Source organism: Notechis scutatus, chromosome 2 (assembly GCF_049901735.1).
Source record: "Notechis scutatus isolate UNSWTSFEM ecotype Mainland chromosome 2, rNotScu1.2, whole genome shotgun sequence".
Taxonomy (NCBI): domain Eukaryota; kingdom Metazoa; phylum Chordata; class Lepidosauria; order Squamata; family Elapidae; genus Notechis; species Notechis scutatus.
This window is the reverse complement of record NC_142010.1, coordinates 174,594,479-174,620,293: the sequence shown is the minus strand read 5'-3', so window position 1 is coordinate 174,620,293 and position 25,815 is coordinate 174,594,479. Positions and strand designations below refer to the sequence as shown.

The window sequence follows — 25,815 nt, the reverse complement described above, 5'->3', positions numbered from 1 at the left end:
AGCTGTTCCACTGAGTAAATAAATTTGTCCTTGGCTCCAGGTTGGATTTCCCTTTGTCTAGTTTCCAACCATTGCTTTTTGCCCCGCCCTTAGGGCTAGGACCATAGGACATCATTATCTGCTTCTGTAATATTCTCCTATGTAATGTGCAACCGAATAAAGGTTTCCCAGTTTAGATCCATAATCTTTAAAAGAAGGGCATGATACCACAATAAGGCATTCACAAAAATTGATACTCACTAGAAGTTCCATCAGTTCATCCTCTTCACATTCGTTCACCTCTTTGCCAAGCCTCTCTCTTGTTGGCTGTGGAAAAACACAAGCATGTTGAAGTTATGAGCATACAAGATGTATGTATTTTGCAATCTAAAGCAGCAGATGAATAAAACCTGCAACCTCCCAGTACTATCAACATATCTGACAATTTAATGATTTTCAAAACACACACAAACACACACACAATGCTTGTTATCTAATGGTGACAGATCTTATCTTGTAGCAGACTTTGTAGCACTCAAGATCCAAATAGTTCTCAATCCTTTAACAGTTAGAATAGAATAGAATAACAGAGTTGGAAGGGACCTTGGAGGTCTTCTAGTCCAGTGGCCCCCAACCTTTTTTGAACCAGGGACCGGTTTCACGATTATTTATTCTTCCACGGACCGGTACCTGAGTAACGCGAGACTCCACCGCCATCGGGACGGCTCTTCATTCGAAGCCGCCCCCCCCTCGACGAAACTAAGGCACGCGCACCCAAACTCCGCTTTCCAATTGAAAACCCGGAAACATTTTCCAACTGAAAACCCGGAAGCACCGTCAAAACAAGATGGCGGCGCCTAAGCTTTGCATTAGAAAAAATGATCCACGGACCGGTCCCGGTCCGGGAACCGGTGGTTGGGGACCCCTGTTCTAGTCCAACCCCCTGCCTAGGCAGGAAACCCTACACCACTTCAGACAAATGGTTGTCCAATCTCTTCTTAAAACCTTCCAGTGTTGGAGCGTTCACAACTTCTGGAGGCAAGTTGTTCCACTGTTCTGCCAGGACATTTCTTCTTAGTTCTAGTTTGCTTCTCTCCTTGATTAGTTTCCCATCCATTGCTTTTTGTCCTGCCCTCAGGTGCTTTGGAGAATAGCTTGACTCCCTCTTCTTTGTGGCAACCCTTGAGATATCGGAATACTGCTATCATATCACCCCTAGTTCTTCTCTTTATTAAACTAGACATATCCAATTCCAGCAACAGTTCTTTTTATGTTTTAGCCTCCAGTCCCCTAATCATCTTTGTTTCTCTTCTCTGCATTTTTTCTAGTGTCTCAACATCTTTTTTACATTGTGGAGACCAAAACTGGATGCAGTATTCCAAGTGTGGCTTTACCAGGCATTATAAAGTGGTAGTAACACTTCATGTGATCTTGATTTTCTCTCTCTCTGTTAATACAGCCTACAACCATATTGGCTTTTTTGGTAGCTGCAGCACACTGCTGGCTCATATTTAAATGGTTGTCCACGAAGTTTCCAAGATCCCTCTTACAGTTGAAACAGAATTTAACAAGAAATAAGGAATAGAGTGAATTAGAACAGAGCCAAATCTTTAAAAGTCATACCAAGAGCTCTTGAAGTTCCTCCTGGTCACATCGTACATGATAAAGCACCATATCCTGTGCAATGTCCTTTCTATTCTCCAATTTATTCATCTTATCATAAGTATCAGTGTTGAGGACAGACCACCCCAGAAACTGTGTTAAGGACTTGAAAAACAAAACAAAGATATTTTATTATTAAACAGGAGCTGATCTCCATTTTTCTCTGACCATTTCTTGTTCTCTGAACTTTCAATTATTATTATTATTATTATTATTATTATTATTATTATTATTATTATTATTATTATTATTATTATTATTATTATTGTTGTTGTTGTTGTTGTTGTTGTTGTTGTTGTTGTTGTTGTTATTTTATGGATTTGAATATGACCACTTTCCTTTTCATGTGTAAATAAAGTGCTCAAGGTGATGCCAGAGAATAGCAAATTAAAAAAAAACCTAGCAGCAATATCAAATAATTTTTTGGATAGCGGGATTGATGATACTGTTCTGTTCAGTCATAATCTGTTAATAAAGTTGACTGTGTAAACCCAATAACTCATCCTGGAAGTTATGGGACTATTTCTTTGATAAGGAGTCCCAAATAGAATTTAAGCTCAAAATGAAAACAAATTACATATGAGGCAAAAAACGGAAAGATAAGAGGAAACAAGAAGGATGAGAGTTTAGATAAGTGAAAGATATCAGGATAATAGAAAAGAAAAGCTTTTTTCCAAACTCGCGTCCTGTAAATGTGTTTAAGGACATTTAGAGGATTATAACTTCCAAAATTCCTCAGAATATGGCCAATGGCCAGTTCAATATTAATATAATATTATAATATAATATTATATTTATATTTATAATATAAAGAAAGAAGTGGGACACACACAAAAAAAGATCTACAAAGGAGATGTATATTAGGAATAATATGAAACCACTATTTATAATATTATTAATCTTAATCTTATTCACTAGATGTTCTCAGCCCAATGTTTCTTTATGTGCTATATGAGGTCAAAACTCAAGAAATGGATCTGTGCTGAATGGGTTGGTTTATTCTGTTTGTCACACTGGAAGTTAAATTAGCCATTGCAGAGTTGTATATGTAATCAACTACCTTACGGGAAACACGCATTATATTTTTTCATATCCATTAATTATGCCTACCTCCATTAGTGTTTCATCCTGTTCATCAAAGGGCTTCCCATCTTTTCTATTGTAAAATGTAGCAACACCTACAATTTCTTCTTTTTTGTTGACGATTGGCATTGAGAGAACATTTTTGATGATCCATCCTGATTCATCAACTGGACCTTTCTTAAAACACCAACACGTCAGTATAAAACAGATCTAGGGCTAACCTGCAGATCTAGCAATAATAAAAACTATTTATATGATGCAAATCTGTTATTAAAACAAATGTGTGCAATATTTTATTTTTAATATGATTTTTACAGAAATAAGACAAATTGATTTACTCTAGATGATTTGCTCTTTAATCTGAAGACTGACTGTATGTTAGTAAGGAGCGCAGGGGCCCACGTGGTTAAGATGCTGGATTGGAGTTTAGCAAGCCTATCTTTAGGACTCAAGTGCTGTTGTGTGATGAGGTGAACTCCCATCAATCACTCCAGCTCTTTGTCATGGACATGAAAGAAGCCCCACATGATGTCACCGTCTAATCCTTTTGACCTGGAAACATTTTAAACTGTGTTTCTAACATGAATTGGGGGGTGGGGGGGAGAAGGGAAACCATGTTAGTTGACCAAAATAGGTAAAAACTATAGCCCATAGTTCAAAAGATTTCAAGAACATCTGGTTGTCAAATTCATATAGACAATCCCTTTGCCAGATGTTGGGAAGCACCTAGCCTGGCAGGGAGGAGGAAATCAAGCACAAAATTAGCCTGGAGTCATTGCACAACTTCAAAAAGTCTAGGACTGACCCAGGGGTGGGATTCAAATTTCTTAACAACCGGTTCTGTGGGCATGGCCTAATTTGTGGGTGTGGCTTGGTGGTCATGTGACTGGCTGCGCATGGCTTGTATGTAAATATTATAAATATTTATGTAAATATTGAATTTTTTATTTTAAAAAAGAGCGATTTTTACCCAAAAGCAGGCAGGCAGATTGAGTTGCTCACAGAATCACAGATTCACTTAGAGATCTATCTATCCGTAATTGGCTACCTGAGTCTGTCACATAAAATTTGCTAGCAAGTAAACTCATCAAATTAACTCACAACACACCATGTATGTAAATACTGAATTTTTTATTTTTTTTAAAAAAAACAACTTTTACCCAAAAGCAGGCAAAGCAGGCAGGCAGATTGAGTTGCTCACAGAATCACAGATTCACTTAGAGATCTATCTATCTGCAATCGGCTACCTGAGTCTGCACTGTAAAGCTTCAGTCCTAAGGAAGGTTCGGCTCTACTTTTAGATTATCTAGAAAGCAAGAAATCCAAGGATTTCCTTCTTTCTAGCTAATCTAAATCTCCCAGCAGAGCAGAATAGCTGATGGTCGAGGAAAAAAAAGCAAAAAATAGCAACTTACCAAACCAGGCAAGTTGGATGGCTCACATACCAGGTAAGGAGTGAGTGGGTGGGGAGGGAAGGGGCCAGCCAATGGAGCAATTTGCCAGTTCTCCAAACTGCGGACAATCATAACATGCATGTATGCAGCATTTGCAAGAAATCATCAGCTGTGCCGCCTGGACAGCTGACAAGCACTGCGCCCAGGTGCACAGCGTTTGAAAATCCTCTTGTTTCCTGCTTTTTCAACCTCAGCTGTGCTGCGCAAAGTAGCGGAGGAGGGAAAAGCAGGGAATAAAGGACAGCCTAGAGCCCAGGCAGGCAGGTGGGCCAAACACTGAACCGATTCAGTGTCAGCTGCTCTTCACAGCTACCGGTTCTATAGAACTAGGCCAAACCAGTAGCATCCCACCACTGGACTAACCCTCCCTAAATTCTTTGTAATTTTGTCTAATTGTCCCCTGGCCAGACTGTGTTATAGGTACAACATAATAAAATAGCTTGAACTCTGTTCTTTGTTCACACCTGGCACCAGCAGAACAAATATAAAACTCTTATGAACAGGCTTACAATACCTGAAATGTAAACATTTCATCTGCTGCTATGTTCATAATATTACAAATCTGAAAAATTGCAGAAAAAAATATGTCAATATATATTTTGCTATTTTGAAAATTAAATAAACATTAAAAGTACATATGATTGACATATTGTGGCTGCGATCCAAGAATTTATACATATTTCATTTTTTAAAATTCAGACCATCCTCACACCATGAGTGGCTATTGAAACTTCTCTTTGATTCAAATATAGTTCCTATTTCGGAAAATAAGCCCAGATTATCCATGAAGAATTTATCACATAGATCTTTAGTCCTTAGCCAAAGTACTCTTGAGTTATGCAAAGAGGTCAACATAAACACTTACAAAACCAGTTTCTGCTACATAAGTAGGGAGGCCACTACTCAGTGCCCAGTGATCTTCCTTGGGATTTCTAAATAAATTAAAAAAATGGAAATTGAAAAATTAGGCTTGGATAGAAAAGGAATGGGTTCTATGCAAAGATGCCATATATTACTTCTTCCTTCCTTTTACTCTATGCAGGGGTGTCAAACTTGACTTCATTGACAGCCGCATGAGGGTTGTGTTTGACCTCGGGGGTGGGGTGGGCGTTGCCAGCTTGACATCACTTGTGTCAGGGGCTCCTGTGGCGGCCCGAGCACTCTGCCAGTGAAAACAGGTTCCTGAGCTCCGTTTTCGGCTGCGATGGCCTCCTGTAACCCTCTGCCAACGAAATGGAGCTTAATTTTGCTGGCAGAGGCACCGCGACCTGGTCCTTCACTGTTTCCACGGCGGCCCTGTGGGCCAGATTTAAGCACCCCGCAGGATGGATCTGGCCTGCGGGCCTTGAGTTTGACACCCCTGCTCTACAGTTACATTGGAGCGTTCCAGCAGTAGATACATTTTCAGCTTAATTTTCTTCATTGATACTTTTACAATATCTATATTTATCTTAACTTACATGGTAGACTTTCTTTTAGCTACAGATTCATTATAGAACCTGTGCTTGAATTCATACATGCATGCGCGCGCGCGCACACACACACACACACACACACACACACATATAAAGAACCTCATTTCCCACCAAAATGAGAGAGGCAGTGTATCACTTATTCTCATAAAAAGGTGTAAAACATGTTAGGCTGAGAGTTAATTATCTTTATAAGTGAGTGAATATCTGAGCTCAGTCACAACACTCCAGTTCTTTCTTCTCAGCTTGAGGCTCTCCAGATGGTAAAGACAATAACTCTAGAAATTCCCAAATAATGCTCAATTAATTAGGCTAATTGGAAATACAATGTCAATACATCTGAGGGGCATCATGGAGAGGGTGGTACTCACAACCATGCCCTGATTTATTTATTTTTACTCTTTATTAAAAAATGATCTCGTATTTTGTAGAGTCATGGTTAGATAGTATCATGGAGGCAATGAACATGAATTGGGACAAACTCCAAGAGACAGTGGAGGACGGTGGGGAGGGGCTGTCCATGGAGTGGCAAAGAGTCTGACTAGGCAACAACATTCTGTAGACTAGATTGAAGGAATTGATTGCATACAGCTTTGTATCAATGCCGCCCCTGCAATTATTTTACTTTACTTACGGGATAACTTTAATTTCTTCCTTTCCATGTAAAATATAATCAATGACCTTATAAAAGGCAATTTCCTTCAAAAAAAAAAAACAACAGAAACCAGAGTTGACATTCATAACAGGAGAGCCAATAGGGAAAGATATTACTGTTAATCTTCTCATTGCTCCTTATCACCCATCCCCTCCCACTTGTGATTGTAGGACTGTAACTCTGTCGCTTGTATCCTTACGATTTATATTGACTGTTTCCTAGTATGATTTGATTGCTGATTGTACCCTATGACTTCATTAAGTGTTGTATGTTATGATTCTTGATTCTTAACGAATGTATCTTTTCTTTATGTATACTGAGAGTATTTACATCAAGACAAATTCCTTGTATGTCCAATCACACTTGGCCAATAAAGTATTCTATTCTATTCTATTCTATTCTATTCTATTCTATTCTATTCTATTCTATTCTATATCTTAGCTGGTTAGTAACTTACTCTGCCATCTGGAGTTCGAGGCCCTGAATAAGGTGGAACTTCACCCATTAGTACTGGCCACAAGTCAAAGAATTCCTAGAAAGTGAAATAAAGGTTATAAGAAAAATACATTTTAAAAAGTAGAACTGGTCCTAATATACTTTTTTTAAGTTGGGAGAAATATCTTTTCTAAACAGATATTCTTTGTGAAACTATTTTTGAATATTTGCATCATTTTTCCCTTGCTGAAATCCAAGTAACTCAAGTAAATTCTGAAATTTAAGTACATGAAGTTTGCATACGAAAACCCCCAACTTTTATCCCTATCATTTCCAATGGAAAAGATGAGCTGTTGCCATTGGCACAGAAATAATAAATTTAACCAAATTAACCAATAAACTGATACGAAATTGGGAAAACATTCCAAATAAATTGTTTGATTTGCACAATTCTATAGGAGAATGTGGCAGGAAAATGCTGTATTTCAATGACTGGGCACATAATTTGTGTATGCAGAAAGGCCAATTTGTGAAACTAAATATGGGATCCTTGGTACTCTTTGAGCTTGATTGATCTGGCATTGATGACATTACTTAGTTTGGTAATGAAATGTCTGCAAGAAAACCACCAAACTAAGAGAGTACCAAGGAGCCCACAGTTCAACCCGGAGCTATAAGTATTGTCTTCTATCAAAACTAAATATGTTAGGGGAATATTTTGAAGAATAGCAGATAATAGCACTGTAAATGTTGCAGTATTTTGTTTGTTTCATTCTGATTTTGCTGCACAAACATTTTGACGTAAATGAAAGAGGACACGAAAACTTGTGGAGCTGAAGTAGACAAGCTTACGTTGAGCTACACTTAGGAACAATTTACCTTTTGCTTACACATGTCCAGAAGACCTACTGAATACCTGTCACAATTCAAATACGTTCTCACTGTGTAAAAAGATTTGTGGAATTGTCTTTCGATGTCAGTCAGTTCCTCAAATACTTTATTGGCTGACCACAGTAAAACCTGCAGAAGAGCAAAGCCAGTGAGATAAATTACCTAGACAGTCTACTGAATTCAGAAGCACCATTTCTAATTTCTCTCTCTTTCTGTCTTAATAAAAATTAGATCTCATGGACAAAGTCAGGCCAGGCTTCATACACAATTTATTATATAAATTACATTAAATATTAAAAATCATTGTCATTTTATTTTCAACACTTCCTTACTCATTTGATGTGCGATATTTGAACAATCCTAAGGATAATAATTTTTAATGGGAAAAAATAGTGATTACACTATGATATACATAGTGTGTGGGTGGATGTTTGAGTGTACATATCTGTGTGTGTGTAAGAAAGAGAAAGAGAATGATTGTATACAAGACTACTATGTGTTGTATGTGTTTGATGATGATTGCATATGGATATGTTTGTGTGGGGGTGTTTGGGGATGTATGAATATGATTTTGGTACACCACCAATCAAACTGGAAGATTCCAATGGTCACACAATAGGATGATAGTAGAGAAAATAGCAGTGCAGTGGTACCTTGGTACTCAATTATTTTGAAACTCATCAAATTCAGTACTCAAAGCATTTTGACCCATAAATATTATTCTGGTACTCATCATTTGTATGGTACTCAACATCCAAGCTAGAATTTGTTGATGTTGGCTGCCTTGGGACTCATTACATTATTCCTTATGGGAAAAATGTGTTTGGTACTCATTGTTTTTGGTACTCGTTGTACCTCTCGTAACCAATTAGTGACGAGAAACAAAATACCACTGTATAGAGATGAAAATAGAAAAAGTGGGTGATAATCAACAAAACCTGAGACTTTATGAGTGGAACTGAGAAGTACCTAAGATACTTATAGAAAATCATTTAAATTTTCAAATCATGACCAAGTATTTAAGATTCTGAATTGTCAAGCACTGAAGCCATTTCCTTCTCAGCATGTACCATGTAATGCACAAAGAAAACCATAAATAACTAAGCTTTCTTTATCCCTCTTGCTGAACTGGATTGGGCAAATAGTGTGAATAATATCCTTTCTGCTGCAAAATTGTTTCAGTTGCTTCAAGCAGTATATACTTTCTATTCAGTATCTGTCTAAAATGGTAAATACTTTGAGTAAATACTGAATACTGTAGTTATCTTAAAAATGTTCCAAAGATCATATTAAAAAAAACCCGTCAAAAATGGTCCAGCAGAACATCGTTCAAATATTTGTCTTTGGAATTCTGATCATGGACTGAAATAAATTATGACTGACATTTGTTTTCTATAATGTGAAAAGGAAGTAACCAAGAATAATCAAATTGTTAAGGGAGTATCAGAAAAGTTTACTTAGTCCAGAGAAAATAGAAGGTATGAGAAAGATATCAATATAAACCTGCCTTGATTTTAATTTCTGTGCCTGTAAAATACAATAGCTTTTAAACTCATTGGTTTTTAATACTCATACAAATGCTGAGGATACCAGATGGCATATTGTCTGGTGCTCATTTTCCATCAAGTTTCTGAAAATATTCATATCCCACATTGATATATTTTTTAAATTGCAATTGACCTTTGTCTACTGTTCTACTGTTATAATGCATTCTAGTATTTGAGGGGCTCCTACAAATATGAGGGGGTCAACCTATTTTCCAAAGCACCAAAAGGCAAGACACAAAACAATGGATAGAAACTAATCTAGGAGAGAAGCGAACTGTAGAGAAATGTCCTAATGGTGAGAACAATCAACCAATGGAATGGCTTGCCTTCAAAAGTTGTGAGTGCTCCATCACTGGAAGCTTTCAAAAAGTGACTGGACAACCATTTATCTGAAATGGTACAGGGCCTTCTGCTTGAGCAAGGGGTTAGACTAGAAGACCTCCAAGGTCCCTTCCAATTCTATTATTTGATGTCCTATGTTCCTCGATTCTGTGTAGAGAACTGAACCATTCCAGATTTTGAAACTAAGCAGAGAGAAAAGGCCAAGAGCCAAGAAATATAAGAAGGCAGAAAAGGTTTGACCAGTTTTGGTTTCGATAAGGTTTGTTCCAGTTCTGTTCTGGTTTTGTCACCTTTCTATGACCCTCAAGACATACAGTCAGTAATTTCTGAAAGCCCTTTGACAGGAGATGTTCTTGTCAAAACAAAACAGTCCTGGGTCACAGGCACATTTTGAGGATTGGTTAAAAATTTGGTGCCTTTTACACACCCATACATGTGCATGCACCCACACAAACAGGTAGGTTTAAGAGATAGCGGAGAAGTTTAGAGAAGTTTCCTCACCTGGCCTTTTCGTGTTTCACAATTATGAAGGTAGCTCAGATGATAAATTTTCAGGTTCAAGGAGGCAAAATTGAGATACTTCAGGAACAGCTGAGACATTAAAAAAAACTTTGCTCAGTTACATAAGACACGACAATGCAGTTATATTTAAATATGGATATTGGGAACTAGAGAATGTCTCGGAAGATGCTTTTCCAGTACTTACATGTTCATCTGCACTGTTGAAAAAAGGACCTCCGATCTTATTCACTGCCATGATCACAGCAACCACATCTTTGCCATTCATTATTGGCGTGGCAAGAATGTTCTTTGTAGTAGACTCAGTGAGCTCATCAACAAAGGTACTAAACTGTTGGCACTGTTTAAAAGAAGAAGAAATCAGAACACTTAGCATCTAACCTAACAGCCTAATCCTTTTTCATCCTTTTTTCTCTATACAATAATATAAAAATCATATTTGATTTTTTTTGTGTGTTCAAAAAGTATCTTGGACTGACTTCTAAAATCCCATTAAAAACAGTGTTGTCATGTTAGGTAGGTTGTCCTCTAGAGGTGCAATGACAGGGAAACACCAACATGCAGGTCACACTGAATGGGAGGAGTTTTGATCCAAATTTGGAACTGATCTGCAGCAAAGCTATATTCATCCTGGGCAAAAAACCTTGTTTGAGATTTTACAATGATTCTTTTTTTTAAAAAAGTTTTTATGTTTTAAGACAAACATATACAAACAAAACAATGGAGATTTTACAATGATTCTTAAGTATCTGAGTCCAGCATTGCCTCTCCGTGGACTCACAATCTGTCTCCTTTCATTTGCAAATTATATATTTGCCAGTAAGGTTCTACTTGCTCTGTCCTTCAAAGTAAAAAGTCACCACTTTACTCAGGTGGATGCCATAGAGATCAGCTGGAAATTAAATATGATAAATTCTCCAGAGAAAATGTGGAAGCTGCTATCTTAACATATCCAGAGGGCATTTATCTTGGGAAGGGTAAATTACACAATGAAGGCTATTTAAAATGTCACACCTCAGGGAAAGGAGAATCAAGCTGGTTTTAATTCCACGAGGAAGGGACTATTTGTTTACCTTACCTACTGTATCCTACACCTACGAGTCTATGATGAGCAAATGACCTGGTTATGAAAGCATACTTAACAATGAACTAATCCCAGCAGAAACCATTTACAGACGGCAGGGATTTGAAATTAATAATACTGACTTGTGTGTGTGTGTGCAAGATATGATAGGACACAATCTGGATTTTAAGACTGGGAAGAAGTGTAATATATTTGTGCCATATGGCACAAACATTTGTCATCTGGGAGCGAATACAAGGAATCCTTAACTTATTATCACAATTGAGCCCGAAATTTCAGTTGTGAGACAGTTGTTGAGTGAATTTTGCTCTATTTTACAACCTTCCTTGCCACAGTTGTTAAGTGAATCGCTGCAGTTGTTAAGCTACCAACACAGTTGTTAAGTGAAACTGGCTTCCCCATTGACTTGGCTTGTCAGAAGGTCGCAAAAGGTAATCACATGACCCCTGGGACACTTGCAACCATGAATCAGTTGCCAGGTGCCTGAATTTTGATCATAAGTACATGGAGATGCTGCCACGGTCATAAGTGTGAAAAGTGCTGAAAACTTCTTCAGTGCTGTTGTAACTTCAAATGGTCATTAAATGAACTGTTTTAAGTTGAGGACTACCTGCACTTTTGTTTTTGTCAGGCTCTAACAATCAGACCCACATGTGTGGAGTTCAAAGAAGCTACTTTATTGTTGTATGTTTATTCTACAGGAATCTCCCCAGACTGGTACTTTCCCCTGGGAAAGACTAGCTAAGGTTCAGTGGCATTCAGGATGGAGTGAGGGGATCAGACCTTGCCTCTCGGGTTTACCTAAGGATTCCACGCTAATTTCTCCCTTGGGTCCTCTTCCCAACTGGGATGGTCGCTCTCCAACAATTTTCTACTCAGGTACTTCCCCGAAGGCACTATTCCTAGACTGCCACAACACTTTTGTTAACTCCACTCCATTGTCCTTGGTTAACCAAGTTAATTTACTTCCAGATCAGCTGCAAGACAGCACATGGAAATGTTCTAGTTTCTAACTTGAGAGGCTGATGTTCTGAGGAGCTTAAGTGCAGGTGAGTCATTTTCCATTGTCAGGAATTTCCATTTCTCTCTCTTAGGATCCTCCCCTTCCACCCTCATTTAGGAGTATCTATTTCTTTTTTTAGCAGGGAGATGGGCCCTGACAGCTTGTTGGCTCCTCTCTCTTAGCAACAGTCGTGTTTACCCAATGAATGGCAACAGTAGGGACACAGTGTTCTCCAGATGATTAGCTGGAAGGACCATTGATTGGATCTCAACACTTCAAGGTCAACGGTAGTGTGAGCAAACCTAGTTAACTTCAACCTGTTTCTTGGAGAGTGAAGCCAATAACAGTGTGGAAGTGCTTTTGAAATGAAAACGATTGCTATCTTGTAATGTAGTCACACCCTTCTCACTTGAAAAACTTTTTTTAAGCAAATTGGTGTGAGCAAATTATATTTGAAAATCCTTTGAATATTACTGTTCAATGGTGACTAAAATTTCTACGTTCTTTGAAAAGAGCCCTGTATTATTGGACTAAACAACCATCTACTTCAATGTCTGACCACTAATAGGAGAAGAGCAATCCCCTGTCCATGCTTCCAAAGAACAGGCATCTAGAGGCATGTTCCTTCTTGTGCACCAATCATACTTCACTAATTCAGAATCTCTTAAGGATGCCTTCCAATTTCTGCAATTGTTCAAAATTATTTGATGATACGACTTTCGGTTTGGTTGCTTGAAACAAGATCGTTCTGATGATGTTTCAATGACCAAGGAAAGGAGATGTTCACCCATAGGAGTTCAGTTAGATCATGATGAGCTGGTTTCACTCAACCTACTTCTCCTGATAGTTGAGGGATGGGAGTAAAGTAGGAAGTTTGTATATGCATTTGCAGCAAAAAGACACTTTGGGCTGGTATTAAGAAGGTAGATATAGAACTGATACCTTGCAAGAAACTAAAATCCTATGGGATCTCCTGAAGAGCTCATGTGGTCTTGAATATATAATGAATAGTCAGTGCTGTGAATCACTCTTCTTAGGTTCAACCTAAGAGTCATTATGTGAGATGAGCAGCTATGTAAATGTGATGAATATATATTTAAAATAACTTTATGTTAATGTCACAATTCTCTAAGAAAAGTCATCCATTGTGCAAGAGAAGCTCAAAAGATGCTAAACCTCCCATCAATGGACATGCCAGTTCAGAATTAGAGCTGATAGCTTTAACCTCCATATCATCCAGAGGTGGGTATTCAGCAGGTTCTGACCAGTTCTGGAGGACCGGTTGCGGAAATTTTGAGTAGAATTGGCAAATACCACCTCTGACTGGCCCCGCCCCCATCTATTCTCTGGCTCCCGAGTCCCAGCTGGGTCTTCTTTTGTTGCCCTGCATAGGAGAACGCAGCTGGAAAGCAGGTTAGTGGGGTGGGGAGGGAATGGGATTTTGCAGTAACCTTCCCCCTGGAATGGGGTGGGAATGGTGATTTTATAGTATCTTTCCCCTGCCACACCCACCAAGTCACACTCACCAAGCCACGCCACACCCACCAAGCCATGCCCACAGAACTGATAGGAAAAAAATTTGAATCCCTCCACTGATATCATCCCTATAGACATATCCATATTTTCTCCAATTTGTCAGATATAACCCCCTCACTCCAAGCCAGCATAGCAGAAATAGTCAACTGAATAGCCATGGCATTGGAAAGGAAGGTATGGGGAGGGAAAGAAGAGGGTGGGGTAATCGCCATAGGACAGTCAAGAAGAATCCTCAAAGAATATACTGGAGGAAAAATACAAAGTGGTAGAAACAAGGATCAAACCAGTGGTTTGGAAGCACATTCCACATGTACAGAATAACAAAACGCTAGTAGCAGTCTAGCCAGAAACATACAGACCAGAGAAGGCAATTTAAAATGAATGAAGAGATTGAAAGGAAAATAAAGGAAACCCCACCCACCCCCAATAACATTACAAAGAGAATGAATAAGAGAACTTAATCTCTAGAGGAAAAGGAGCCAACAAAGAGACCTTTGCTGTGCTAAACCACAACAAGAGAATGGAAAAATAGATGAACACACAAGGAATGTAAACACAATTATTCTGTTTTTCTTCTTGTTCCTAGATTTGTAAAAGGCTTCTTATGCTACAACTCATGACGTGCAACAAATCTTTGATTTCAAGAGCTGCTGCTCTCGCTCTATCTAGGCACATCAGGTAGAAAAATAGGTACACAGCCAACCCCCCTTCCCCATAATAAACAAGCCTCAACAGCGGTGCCTTGGTACTCATCATTAATTGGTTCTGGGAAGCATGATGGGTGCCAAAAACAGTGGGTACCAAACAAAATTTTCCCATAAGGAATAATATAGTGAGTCATAAGGCAACCGACACCAACAAAATGTTCATGTTAAAATGCATTGAGTACCAAATTCAATGAGTTTTAAAGCAGCTAAGTACCAAGGTACCACTGTATTATGTTTACTGTTTTCTTCTACTAAGAACACGAGCAGACTGTGCTGGATCAGACCAAAGGTCTATTCAGCATTTTGAGTTTGCCAGGCAGATGAATCCAGGAAACCAAGTTCATGACAAAAGGACAATTATCCCCTCTACTGTTGCTTATAACCAATGGAAGTTAGGCTATGTTGCCTTCAATTCTGGGGGTGATATCCAGTCAACAAGAGTTTTGCCCTTTGAATATCCAATCTCATGTGACTATCTGCTCTTCCTCTGAGATATTTTGAAGAAGCAAATTCCTTAATTTAACAAACAGCTGCCTGATGTCCTTAATTACTTCTGAATCTCTTACATTTTAAGTCATTGGAACAACTTGCTTCCAGAAGTTGTAAATGCTCCATCACTGGAAATTTTAAAGAAGAGATTGGATAACCATTTGTCTGAAGTGGTGTAGAGTTTCCTGCCTAAGCAGCGGGGTTGGACTAGAAGACCTCCAAAATCCCTTCCAGCTTATTCTATTCTATTCTATTCTATTCTATTCTATTCTATTCTATTCTTCTGAGACCGGGAGAAAAACGGTTTCTATTTTTAACTCACTATGAATTATTTTATATATCTCCAGAGATAGGCAACTTGATGACCTTCATAAGAATCCTGCAATCTTTTGCTTAGGGCATGCCAGTTGGGGTTAAGGAGAGGTAAAGGTGGTATTAAGTTGTCTATTTTGATCTAAAAAGCCTTTTTTGTTTTTTCAAGGGGAGCTGTATCTTCAGTGGCTTCCTGAAAGTCCACAAGGAACTGTCAGATAAAACTTCCTACTAACCAGCTTCATCTCCCTATAACTTAATGGGCATATCCATGAAATTTTCTTGCTAGCAATAGGGAAGCAATTTGCTGCTGTCTTTGGGGGGTATTTCTGTAAGTGTTAAATCTAGCCTACATCCTTGGTCTCCCAAACATATACTGGCCAGGACTGACCCGGCTTAGCTGTTTGAAATCAGCCAAGAGTTGGCTAGGTGCTGTTGCTGGCCTCTAAATTTATTTATTTTATTTATTTATTTGATTTGTCAATCGCTTACAACATAATAGGTATAAGTATAAGCATGAATAAGAATACAGGAAGTAGGTACTAATAAATGGGGACATTAGGACAGGGATGGTAGGCATGGTTGTGCACTTATGCATGCTCCTTACAGACCTCTTAGGATGGGGTGAGCTCAATAGTGGATAGTTTAAATCATAGTGAAAGAATCCCTGCCTTCTTAAAACCCTTCTGAAATATGAATACTAGTTAATTTTTATTCTTTGGCATCATTTATCAATAACAGATAATAACCTCAAGCCTTACCTCAAGAGCGTTCTGGATGTTTATGGTCTTCTTGGTCTGAGCAACATGGCCCAATACACCCGTGTCCAGTGGGAAAACAATTTCAGAGTCAGAAGCCACCAGACATTCTTCCAAAGTGCTATTCTTATGAACGTTGAACAGCCGGCTAGCCAGCTCGGGGGTGCCATTTCGCTGCCTGTACATAAACAGACTGCACCACGCAGCATTGATGAGAGCACTGATTCTCTTGAGGGTCTTGAAGACCACCTTCTCCATGTTGATGCTTTCCTGCATGTCTTGTATCAGCTCGAAAAGAGTTTCTGTTTCTACCGGGTCCATTCCCTCAAAACCTGTGCTATCTTCTGAGGACAGTTCACCGTTCATCTTGGGACAGAAGAAGGCTCTATCCTCCAGTTTCTTCTCGAAATACTGCTTGGCAAAATCTGGATTGCTATCCAAGAAAGTTTCGACTTCCTCTTTGTTGATGCTCATGATGGGAAATTCTGATGCTGGAGCCTTCAGGCAATGGCTGTACAGAATAACAGGGTCCCACACATACAGTGTTTGTGTAGAGTGTGGAGATTATAAACAGCAAGGCAATTCTCCAACAACAAGCTATTGTTTTGACCAGGGTGTGGGAGAGTAGATCTTCTTAACCAAGCAGCTTAAATGACTGGTTTCAAAGCTGTTTCAAATAAGGGCGTATGTATATGTGATTATGATTTCCCCCCTCTCCTAATGGTGATAGTAGAACTGAAATAAGCTTCTTGGAGTCTAATTAAATACACACAGCTCAATTGTAATCCTTAGCCAATCAGTTTCCTATCTAATTACACCTGTTCCCAGCAAGAGTGTATCAAGTTAAGAAAAATGAACTATAAATGGATTGACATAGAAATGGCCAGAAGAAGCAGTTATTGTACTATGTATTTTCTCTAGAAAATGATATTTTTTTGATGGAAGAGCTGGCTCATTTTAGGCTGGCCATGGGTTCGGATTTCTACTTAAGGCATTCAAATACTTTATATCTTTTCCTGCTTGGATAGCAGGAAAGAGAGAAGTGCACACATCCGTTATATTACCTGAAATTAAATGATCTTGAATCAGGTGCCAAAGAAGACCTTGTTCCTTTCAATTCTGCATTAGCCAGTCCTAATATGAGCTTTAGTTCTGGACATCGCCTTCCGTGAAAAACATTGAAAAATTGTAATGTCTCCAGAGGAAAACATACTAGATGGCCAAGGATCTGGAAGGAAACTCTCACAAATAATAGAAGGCTTGGATATGTCTAGCTTGGAGAAACACAGTCTTGATGAATGGCAATGAGGCATACAGGTATGTGCAAAGTGTGGTCAAAAAATGCCTAGAAGAGGATGGTACAGAGCTGGTATTCAGCAGGTTCTGATCAGGAGAACCGGTAGTGGAAAGTTTGAGTAGTTCAGAGAACCAGTAGTGGAAAGTTTGAGTAGTTCGGAATACCACCTCTGACTGGCCCTGCCCCCATCTATTCTCTGCCTCCCGAGTCCCAGCTGATCGGCTGGCTCTTTCTTCGTTGCCCTGCACAGGAGAATGGAGCTGGAAAGCAGGTTAGTGGGGTGGGGAGGCAATGGGGATTTTGCAATATCTTTCCCCTGGAGTGGAATGGGAATGGAGATTTTGCAGTATCCTTCCCCTGCTACACCCACCAAGCCATGCCTCACCCACCAAGTCATGCCCACAGAACCAGTAATAAATTTCTTTTAATCCCACCACTGGGTGGTGGACATACCTGCTTTTCATACGTGACCAAAATATTTCCTTGTTTCGGTGTGTTTCGTTTCTTCATCAGCCCGTTAGATGGCACTACAGCTCAACAATTGCAATTTCAAAGCCTATTTTACTGAGAGAAATCTCTCCTTCCAGCCTATGTTGAACACCCTGAATTAAATTAGGCTGTACAAATCACTGAATACCAAGGCATGTTAATCCTCAGCTTTGCTCAAGATTATTAAATTGGAGTTTGCACATCTTATTTAGAAAATTGAATCCCAAGAAATAGCAGAGATTTATTCAGTTTGGGCCAGTTCTGCAGTAGCAATAGCAATAGCTCTTAGACCTATATACTGCCCCATAGTGCTTTACACTACAGCACTTTCTGGGTGGTTTACAAGGTCAGCATGTTGGCCCCAACAATCTGGGTCTTCATTTTACCGACCTCAAAAGGCTGGAAGGCTGAGTCAACCTCAGTAGTTTGAAGCAAACTGGGACTGGACGCAACTAGAATAGAATAGGATCTGGAAGGGACCTTGAAGATCTTCTAGTCCAGCCCCCTGCTAAAGTAGGAGAACCTTTCAAACAAGTGACTGTCTAGTCTCTTCTTAAAAACCTCCAGTGATGGAGCACCCATGATTTCTAGGGGCAAGCTGTTCCACCGGTTAATTGTCCTCACTGTTAGGAAGTATCTCCTTAATTCCCGGTTGCTTCTCTCTTTGATTAGTTTCCAGCCATTGTTTCTTGTCCTGCCTTCTGGTGCTTTGTAGAACAATTTGACTTTCTCTTCTTTGTGGCAGCCCCTCAAATATTGGAACTAGTTTGATTTGAATTTGGATTTCAAGAAGCTCAATCCAATTCATAACACTAAAATGCTAAACAGCTTCTGTTAAAAAAAAAAGGTCTTAACTTCTTTAGCAAATGCCAAATAATTGAGACAAACGATAGAGACAATTGGATTCAGTAATTGTCAAGGCTCTCTTCATACCAAAGGGATCGTGTTAATAATTAGACCACTGAGGTCAACCTAATCATAGTGGAATGATAATTAAGTCTATTATGATTTGTTTCATGCATATCTTTATCATTTCTCAGCAGTGCACACTGTGAATAGTGTCGGTTTTCAGATGATCCTACAATTATTTACTGCTGTTTAGATAAAGCTCACTACCCCATGAATGACTCCTTTTTTTCTTACTTTATTCTTTGATGACATGATTGTCAAATCTTTTTAATCAAGTCAGTTGTGCAAACTTATACTTGCAAATAATTAAGTAAAGGACTTTAAATATTGCCTCCTTTCTCCCCACCTCATAATAGGACTTTACTAAGGAATATTATTAACTGGAATGTTATTTCCCTGAGCACATTTTGCACAAAACTCCTGTTCTTCTTTGTGAAAATTTGGAATGGTTGTTTCACAGAGAATGGAATACCTGTGACATTTAAATAGATTCAAATGTCATTAAATCTATCCCCAATCTACACAGATGGTTCTCGACTTACAGTCATTCATTTAGTGACCATTCGAAGTTACAATGGCACTGGAAAAAGTGACATGACCATTTTTCATACTTATGACCGTTGCAGCATCCCCCCGGTCATGTGATCAAAATTCAAATGCTTGGCAACTGGCTTGTATTAATGATGGTTGCAGTGTCCTGGGTCATACAATCAGCTTTTGTAATCTTCCAACAAAGAAAGTTAACAGCCAGATTCACTTAAGAACTATGCTACTCAAATCAAATCAAGTGTCAACTCATAAAACATATTGTATACATGTTTTATAGTTGTCAACAGAAAGGAGGAGTGGAGTTTCAAAGAGCAGGCAGCAGTGTGGAATCGAAAGTACATTCCATTCATATTTTCTTCAGAGACTGATTAGATGACTGAAGCTTCTGCCCCGAAAAAATCTAATTGGAGAGCATGATTGATGACTCTTGGTTATGGACATGATTCGTTGGATGATACACCCAGAGGGGTGGGGTGGGGGGGGGAAGCAGGATCAAGGGTGATGGTGAATTACTTATCTCAGAGTCAGCTACGCCCAAGCAAATGCCGGCATGTTAACTTCTAATAAATCCATAGAAGCTTTGGGAATGTGGCTCGAGGCTCATGATTTCATTGAAGTAACTGCCAGAATCCTGACATCAAGTTTATTGCAGTCAAAAACCAGAGACCAGAACATATAAAAACACTCGAGGAATATCCAGTTAAAAATTCTAGAATAAGGCAATTAATAACAGATGAAATCTATATTAAAATTACAAATTGGCATCCAACCTGTCAGTTACACATGGCCTAACTATACTATAATATCAGTCCTTAAACTGTGAGGCCCATAGTCATTCAATACTAAAATGCCAAATAGTAAGGCAAAAGGGTTTGTTACATTAGTTGTGTAAAATAGCTATGATGGATTAATCACATGTTTTTGACGAATCCCCAGTGCTGCTGCGCAGAATCCAGCTACCTGCGCCATAATCACAGTCTACTAACTACTAACAACTATAGTAATTCACTTAACAACTGTGGCAAGAAAAGCCATAAATGAGGCAAAACTCACTTAAGAAATGCCTCACTTAGCAATAGAAATTTTGGGCTCAATTGTCGTCGTAAGTCAAGCATTAGCTGTATTTTTTTCTTCTTCTTTTACATGAAAGATAAAATTGGGTTTTTCCTATACTAGATAATGGGAAGCACGAAGCTTCAAATTGCACTTTAAATCTGGAAGACTGAGGACTGAGACCAAATTGAGTTGGGACAATTCCCAAATTTTGAAGCTGGTTTCCAAACCATATCCCATAGTCTGTACATGATCCTAATATTATTGATTGATCAAATAACAATATTAACATTTATCTTGGTAGTCCATCCAACAAACATGGCCAATGCATTATTTTAAGTTCGCATTTGATAAATCGGTGGGTTCTGACAAATGGATTGAGACAATTGCTGTCATCCTGAGATCAAGTTCAGTCATATCCATCGATATATATTTGTCCAGCGAGATGATTTTCTTTCTCCCTAATTTATATTAAATAGTTTACATTTGTGGTTGAGGCTCATTCTTGTTCTATATTAGCATACTTGTAATCCTGCCTCCTGATTGGTCCACCGATACTGCCTACTGATTGGTCCAATTAACTGACTCTGATTGGCCTGTATTACTACCTTGGGATTGGTCCTTTGGACGGCGGGAGATTCAAGGGGCCGTCATTGGCCGCGAGCCGCGAGCCACGAGCAGCCGCTATAAAAGAGATGAAATCACATCGATCTTGAGTCTCCTTTTTCCTGCGATCTAACAATTCTCTACTGTGTTCTCAATCATTTTCCTATCCACTATTTATTTTAATGTCAAATGTTTGATTTTTGTCTCTCTATACAAATATTAATTCCAAATGCCTTATACTCTATTTGCTCACATTTGGAAAAGAGTGAGTTTTGCTGTGATGCCTTGGTTAAAGAGTCCTGGTGATGCAGCAGTGATTAGAATGCTGTACTGCAGGCTCACTCTGCCCACAGTCTGGAGTCTGATCAAGGTTGATTCGGCCTCCCAAACTTATGAGGTTCATAAAATGAGAACAATTTACAGTGTTAGCATATTGTTGGGGGCAAGAAGTGCTATAAAAACACTTTGGAGCAGTATGTAAGTCTATATATTAAGTCTAAGTGCAATTGCTATTCAAGTGCCCAGTCCAAATGCTATTTTCACTTAGGGTAAACCTTGGGCCTGAGGGACAGCAGTAAGCTGAGAAAGGAAGACAGAAATAACAATCAAAGTAAAATTGGAAACAGGAAAGATTTCAATGGTTGAAGCTAACAGCCCAGATCATCTCTCCAAGATAGCATGTCATTATTCTGCATTTATTTATTAAATTTCTAATCTCTGGTTCTGTCACTTAAGGCAGCTTACAACCATTAAAAATGAAAGTGCTAAAACATAGCAATGAACATTTAAAACATTAAAAGGATGCAATGAAAACCAAGACCAAGTTAAAATGAATCTAAGGAAAGCAGTACATTAATTCAACGAACCATTAAAAGTTGGACAAAATATTTTGCCATTTTGCTACGGACTGGTGGAGTAAGACCCAACCCTTTGGGACAACATGCTCACTGGGGAATTCTGGGAGTTGAAGTCCACAAGTCTTAAAGTTGTCAAGGTGGGACAACCTTGCTGTAAAGAGTCTTATAACCTAACTCTAATTTATAAAGAAATGGTGCTATCATATGTCCCCTGAGATAACATATAACCCTAATTAAAACAGAAAAGGAAGTTTTGACAAAGTCTCTGTCCATTTTTAGACCATGGGAATTCAGCAAATCACATGTTTCTTCACTTCAAAATCTGGCCTCCACTGGCCTCCTTAAAACCTTTTGTTGACATGTGCCTTTTTTCCGCAGCTGAAGCAGCATTTGATCCTGATTGAAAGACTGGCTGCCTGGGGTATGAACTTCTTTAGCTATTTAAATCCACCTTCAAGAGAGTTATCATATTCAGCTTAGCTTATCCATAAGTGAGTAGGCTGTCATTTAATTGCCCTCTGGAGAGCCATGGGGACATGGCCCGGAAGGAGGTATAAGGTACCCAACTAACTGATCCGATGCAGAACACACAATGACTGCAAATGAGTTGGATCAAGTGTATGCATTTGGCAATGCTCCTGTGTTTTCCTTTCTTCTGTGTAGATCAAGGCTGTCCCCTCACAGGTCCTTTTAAGAATATCTAACTACATTGGCAAATGCCGCCGATTAGGTTAGGTGCAGTGGTGGGATTCAATTTTTTTTTACTAACGGTTCTGTGGGCGTTGTTTGGTGGGTGTGGCATGGCTTGGTGAGTGTGGCTTGGTGGGCATGGCAGGGGAAGGATACTGTAAAATCTCCATTCCTTCCCCACTCCTGGGGGAAGGTTACTGCAAAATCCCATTCCCTCCCCACCCCACTAACCTGATTTCCAGCTCCGTTCTCCTATGCAGGACAACAAAAGAAGACCTGGCCGATCAGCTGGGACTCAGGAGGCAGAGAATAGATGGAGGCAGGGCCAGCCAGAGGTGGTATTTGCCAGTTCTCTGAACTATTCAAAAATTTTATTTATTTATTTGTTTTTATTTGTCAATTGCTTACAAGATAATAGGTATAAGTAAAAACATAGTTATGAATACATGGATACATATAAGAAAAATAAAAAGATAAAAAAATATAAAAGAAACAATAGGACAGGGACGGTAGGCACGTTGGTGCGCTTATGTACGCCCCCTACAGACCTCAGTAGACAGTCTAAGGTTAAAGTTTTTGGGGTTTGGGGAAAAAAACCACAGAGTCAGGTAGAGTATTCCAGACATAGATCACTCTGTTGCTGAAGTTGTATTTCCTGCAACAAGTTTGGTGCGATTAACCTTGAGTTTGTATCTGTTGTTTGCTCTTGTGTTGTTATGGTTGAAGCTGAAGTATTCATTGACAGGTAGAACATTGCAATGTATAATTTTATATACTATACTTAGATCGGACCTAAGGCGGCGTAGTTCTAGGTTTTCTAGGTCTAGAATTTCGAGTCTGGTGACATAAGGTATTCTGCAACGAGTAGAGGAGTGGAGAACTCTTCTTGTGAAATATTTCTGGACTTTCTCAACTGTGTTAATATCAGATACGTAATGTGGGTTCCAGACTGATGAGCTGTATTCGAGTATTGGTCTAGCAAATGTTTCATATGCTCTAGTTATTAGTGTAATATTACCAGAGAAAAAGCTACGTAAGATTAGGTTAACAACTCTTAACGCCTTTTTGGTTATGTAGTTACAGTGGGCTCTAGCACTTAGGTCATTTGAGATGAGTATTCCAAGGTCCTTGACAGAGTTTGGATCATCAACAAGGTCTTGACTATTCAGCCTGTATTTTATTTTCTGATTTTTTTTGCCAATATGTAGGACAGAGCATTTATATGTTGAGATTTGAAGTTGCCATTTGTTTGACCATTCTGATACATAGTCAAGGTCTTTTTGAAGGGTAGCAGTATTGTCTGTGGTGTTGAATAGCTTTACATCATCAACGAAGAGGATGCAGTTGCTCTTGATATGATCACAGAGGTCATTCATGTAGAGTATGAAAAGAGTTGGTCCTAGAACACTGCCTTGGGGGACACCACTATTGACAGGTACAGAATTTGATAGGATGCTCCCAATTTTGACCATTTGTTGTCTGTTTGACAGTTACCAGTTCTCCAGAACTGGTCAGAACTTATTGAATACCACCTCTGGTAAGGTGTTCTTGGGCAAGATGCCCTCAAGAGGTTTACTTTTCCTTTCTGCTACCACTCCTTTTTTCCCATTCTCTTCTCTCTTCCACTGGATCCAAGCCACATAACTCTCTATAGGAATGCCTCCCAACTTTCTGGCCACCAGGGTCCGCTTCTGTAGGGAGAGGCTTTTCTGTGGACAGTAGGGGGTGTGGTTTTGTGTGCATCCCATTGATGGGGCTTCACTTATATGCGTGGCCCAGCTGTTGGCATGCTGCAAACCAGTGCCAGTCCATGGACCAGTGACCCTGCTCTACAGGACAAAATTCTCTTTTCAACCTTGCTTCCTGGGAGACAGGAGGTGAAGAGGAAGAAAGAGCAAGAAAAAGCAATCCCTGGGAAATTTTAGAAATCTGATGGTGTGAGCCCCTGACCCTAGTGTTTGGACCAGTTGAGGAAGGCTAGGATCAAATAAGATATTACAAGGGATGACTGTCTGCTATGAATCTCTTGCAGACAGCAAGCAATGAAGACAGAAGAACCTAGATGGCTGTGTATCGATTAATCCACTATCTGTCAAGTGCAGGAAATCCAGAGTCAAGGCAGTTCAAATGAGTTCAGGTTTATTGCATGCCAACACTCTCTACGAGAATCTGAACTACTAACAGTCAAATCCATTTGGTGGTAGATAAGAATTCAAGGTGGGATAGACTTAGATCTCCTGTGGGCATGAAGGAACTTGAGACTGATGACACACTTGACTCCTCTCTCGGGCTCAGCCTGCTCTTCTCCTATAGTATCATTTCTGATTGAAAAGTTGTATCAAGAATTTGAAGACCCACCACATCCCAGAAAAACAGGACAATGTCAATCCTATGCCCAAGGACAACTTTACAAGGCATTTTTTCTTGTAGGCAACTTTTAATACATCTCCATGCATTAAATCCCCAACAGGTTAATATAGCAAGCCAAATTTCAGTTTGATCATACCCACTTTGTGAAGAAAATGCAGTGGGATAGGAGTGAGATTCCTTTGACTGGAATGGAATGGAATGGAATGGAATAGAATAGAATAGAATGGAATGGAATGGAATGGAATGGAATGGAATGAATAGAATAGAATAGAATAGAATAGAATAGAATAGAATAGAATAGAATAGAATAGAATAGAATACTTTATTGGCCAAGTGTGATTGGACACACAAAGAATTTGTCTTGGTGCATATGCTCTAAGTGTACATAAAAGAAAAGATACATTTGTCAAGAGTCAAGAATCATAGAAAATCATTAAAGGTGAATGCCTATAATCTTGATTACAATAAAACCTTCATATCCTCATGATTTTGTTTTTCAACTGTTGAATGACTAGAATGTATTTAACTTTACCTGCTTAGATAAGAGTACTCTCCTCTGTATTAAAGTATTTGCAAATTCAACTTACTACTAGCCAATGAAGTCATACATGTAAATTCCTTGCAGATCAACTTGAGTATACTTAGTGGTCTCAGAAGCATCCTAAATTATTTTTCACCTAGACGTACTTCATGCCACAGAAATGGTATTTTAATTCTCATCCTTCCAAAACTGGCAAATTTATACAACTCAGTAGAATATTGTACATAGCAAAAGCTGAGCAAATACAAATTGGTTAAGAACATTTTTATTGTGACCAGTTACATGGGGAAAAGCATGTTTTGCATATTCCGGTATATATTTATTTCTTACCCTATCATGATTATATAGGGCATGTTGCTCAAAGCTCTTGTTATCATTCCATCAACTTATTACATGAAGAGACAAAATTCTGACGTGATCAGATGTTCAATATTCTCCTGAGGTTATACATAAACAAATGCAAAATTGAAGTAAGAATTTTAAGTCAAAATTGTATAACAAAACAATACTCCATCAAAAAGTGTGT

At 38.9% G+C, this 25,815-nt stretch overlaps 1 protein-coding gene across 1 annotated transcript in view; it reads right to left on the bottom strand.

Annotated features, from left to right (window-relative positions):
• Window positions 1-16,624, bottom strand: part of PDE6B (phosphodiesterase 6B) — a 36,747-nt gene extending 20,123 nt beyond the window's left edge. Inside the window, exons 1-11 of the mRNA XM_087957446.1 lie at window positions 15,932-16,624; window positions 10,227-10,379; window positions 10,022-10,111; window positions 7,620-7,760; window positions 6,763-6,837; window positions 6,285-6,349; window positions 5,044-5,110; window positions 4,693-4,740; window positions 2,752-2,901; window positions 1,603-1,746; window positions 241-306 (exon numbers count right to left, since the gene is read on the bottom strand). Of these exons, the coding sequence (XP_087813572.1) occupies window positions 241-306; window positions 1,603-1,746; window positions 2,752-2,901; window positions 4,693-4,740; window positions 5,044-5,110; window positions 6,285-6,349; window positions 6,763-6,837; window positions 7,620-7,760; window positions 10,022-10,111; window positions 10,227-10,379; window positions 15,932-16,402 (1,470 nt within the window). The 5' untranslated portion in view covers window positions 16,403-16,624. The remainder of the gene's footprint in view (window positions 1-240; window positions 307-1,602; window positions 1,747-2,751; window positions 2,902-4,692; window positions 4,741-5,043; window positions 5,111-6,284; window positions 6,350-6,762; window positions 6,838-7,619; window positions 7,761-10,021; window positions 10,112-10,226; window positions 10,380-15,931) is intronic.
• Between the last annotated feature and the right edge of the window lie 9,191 nt (window positions 16,625-25,815).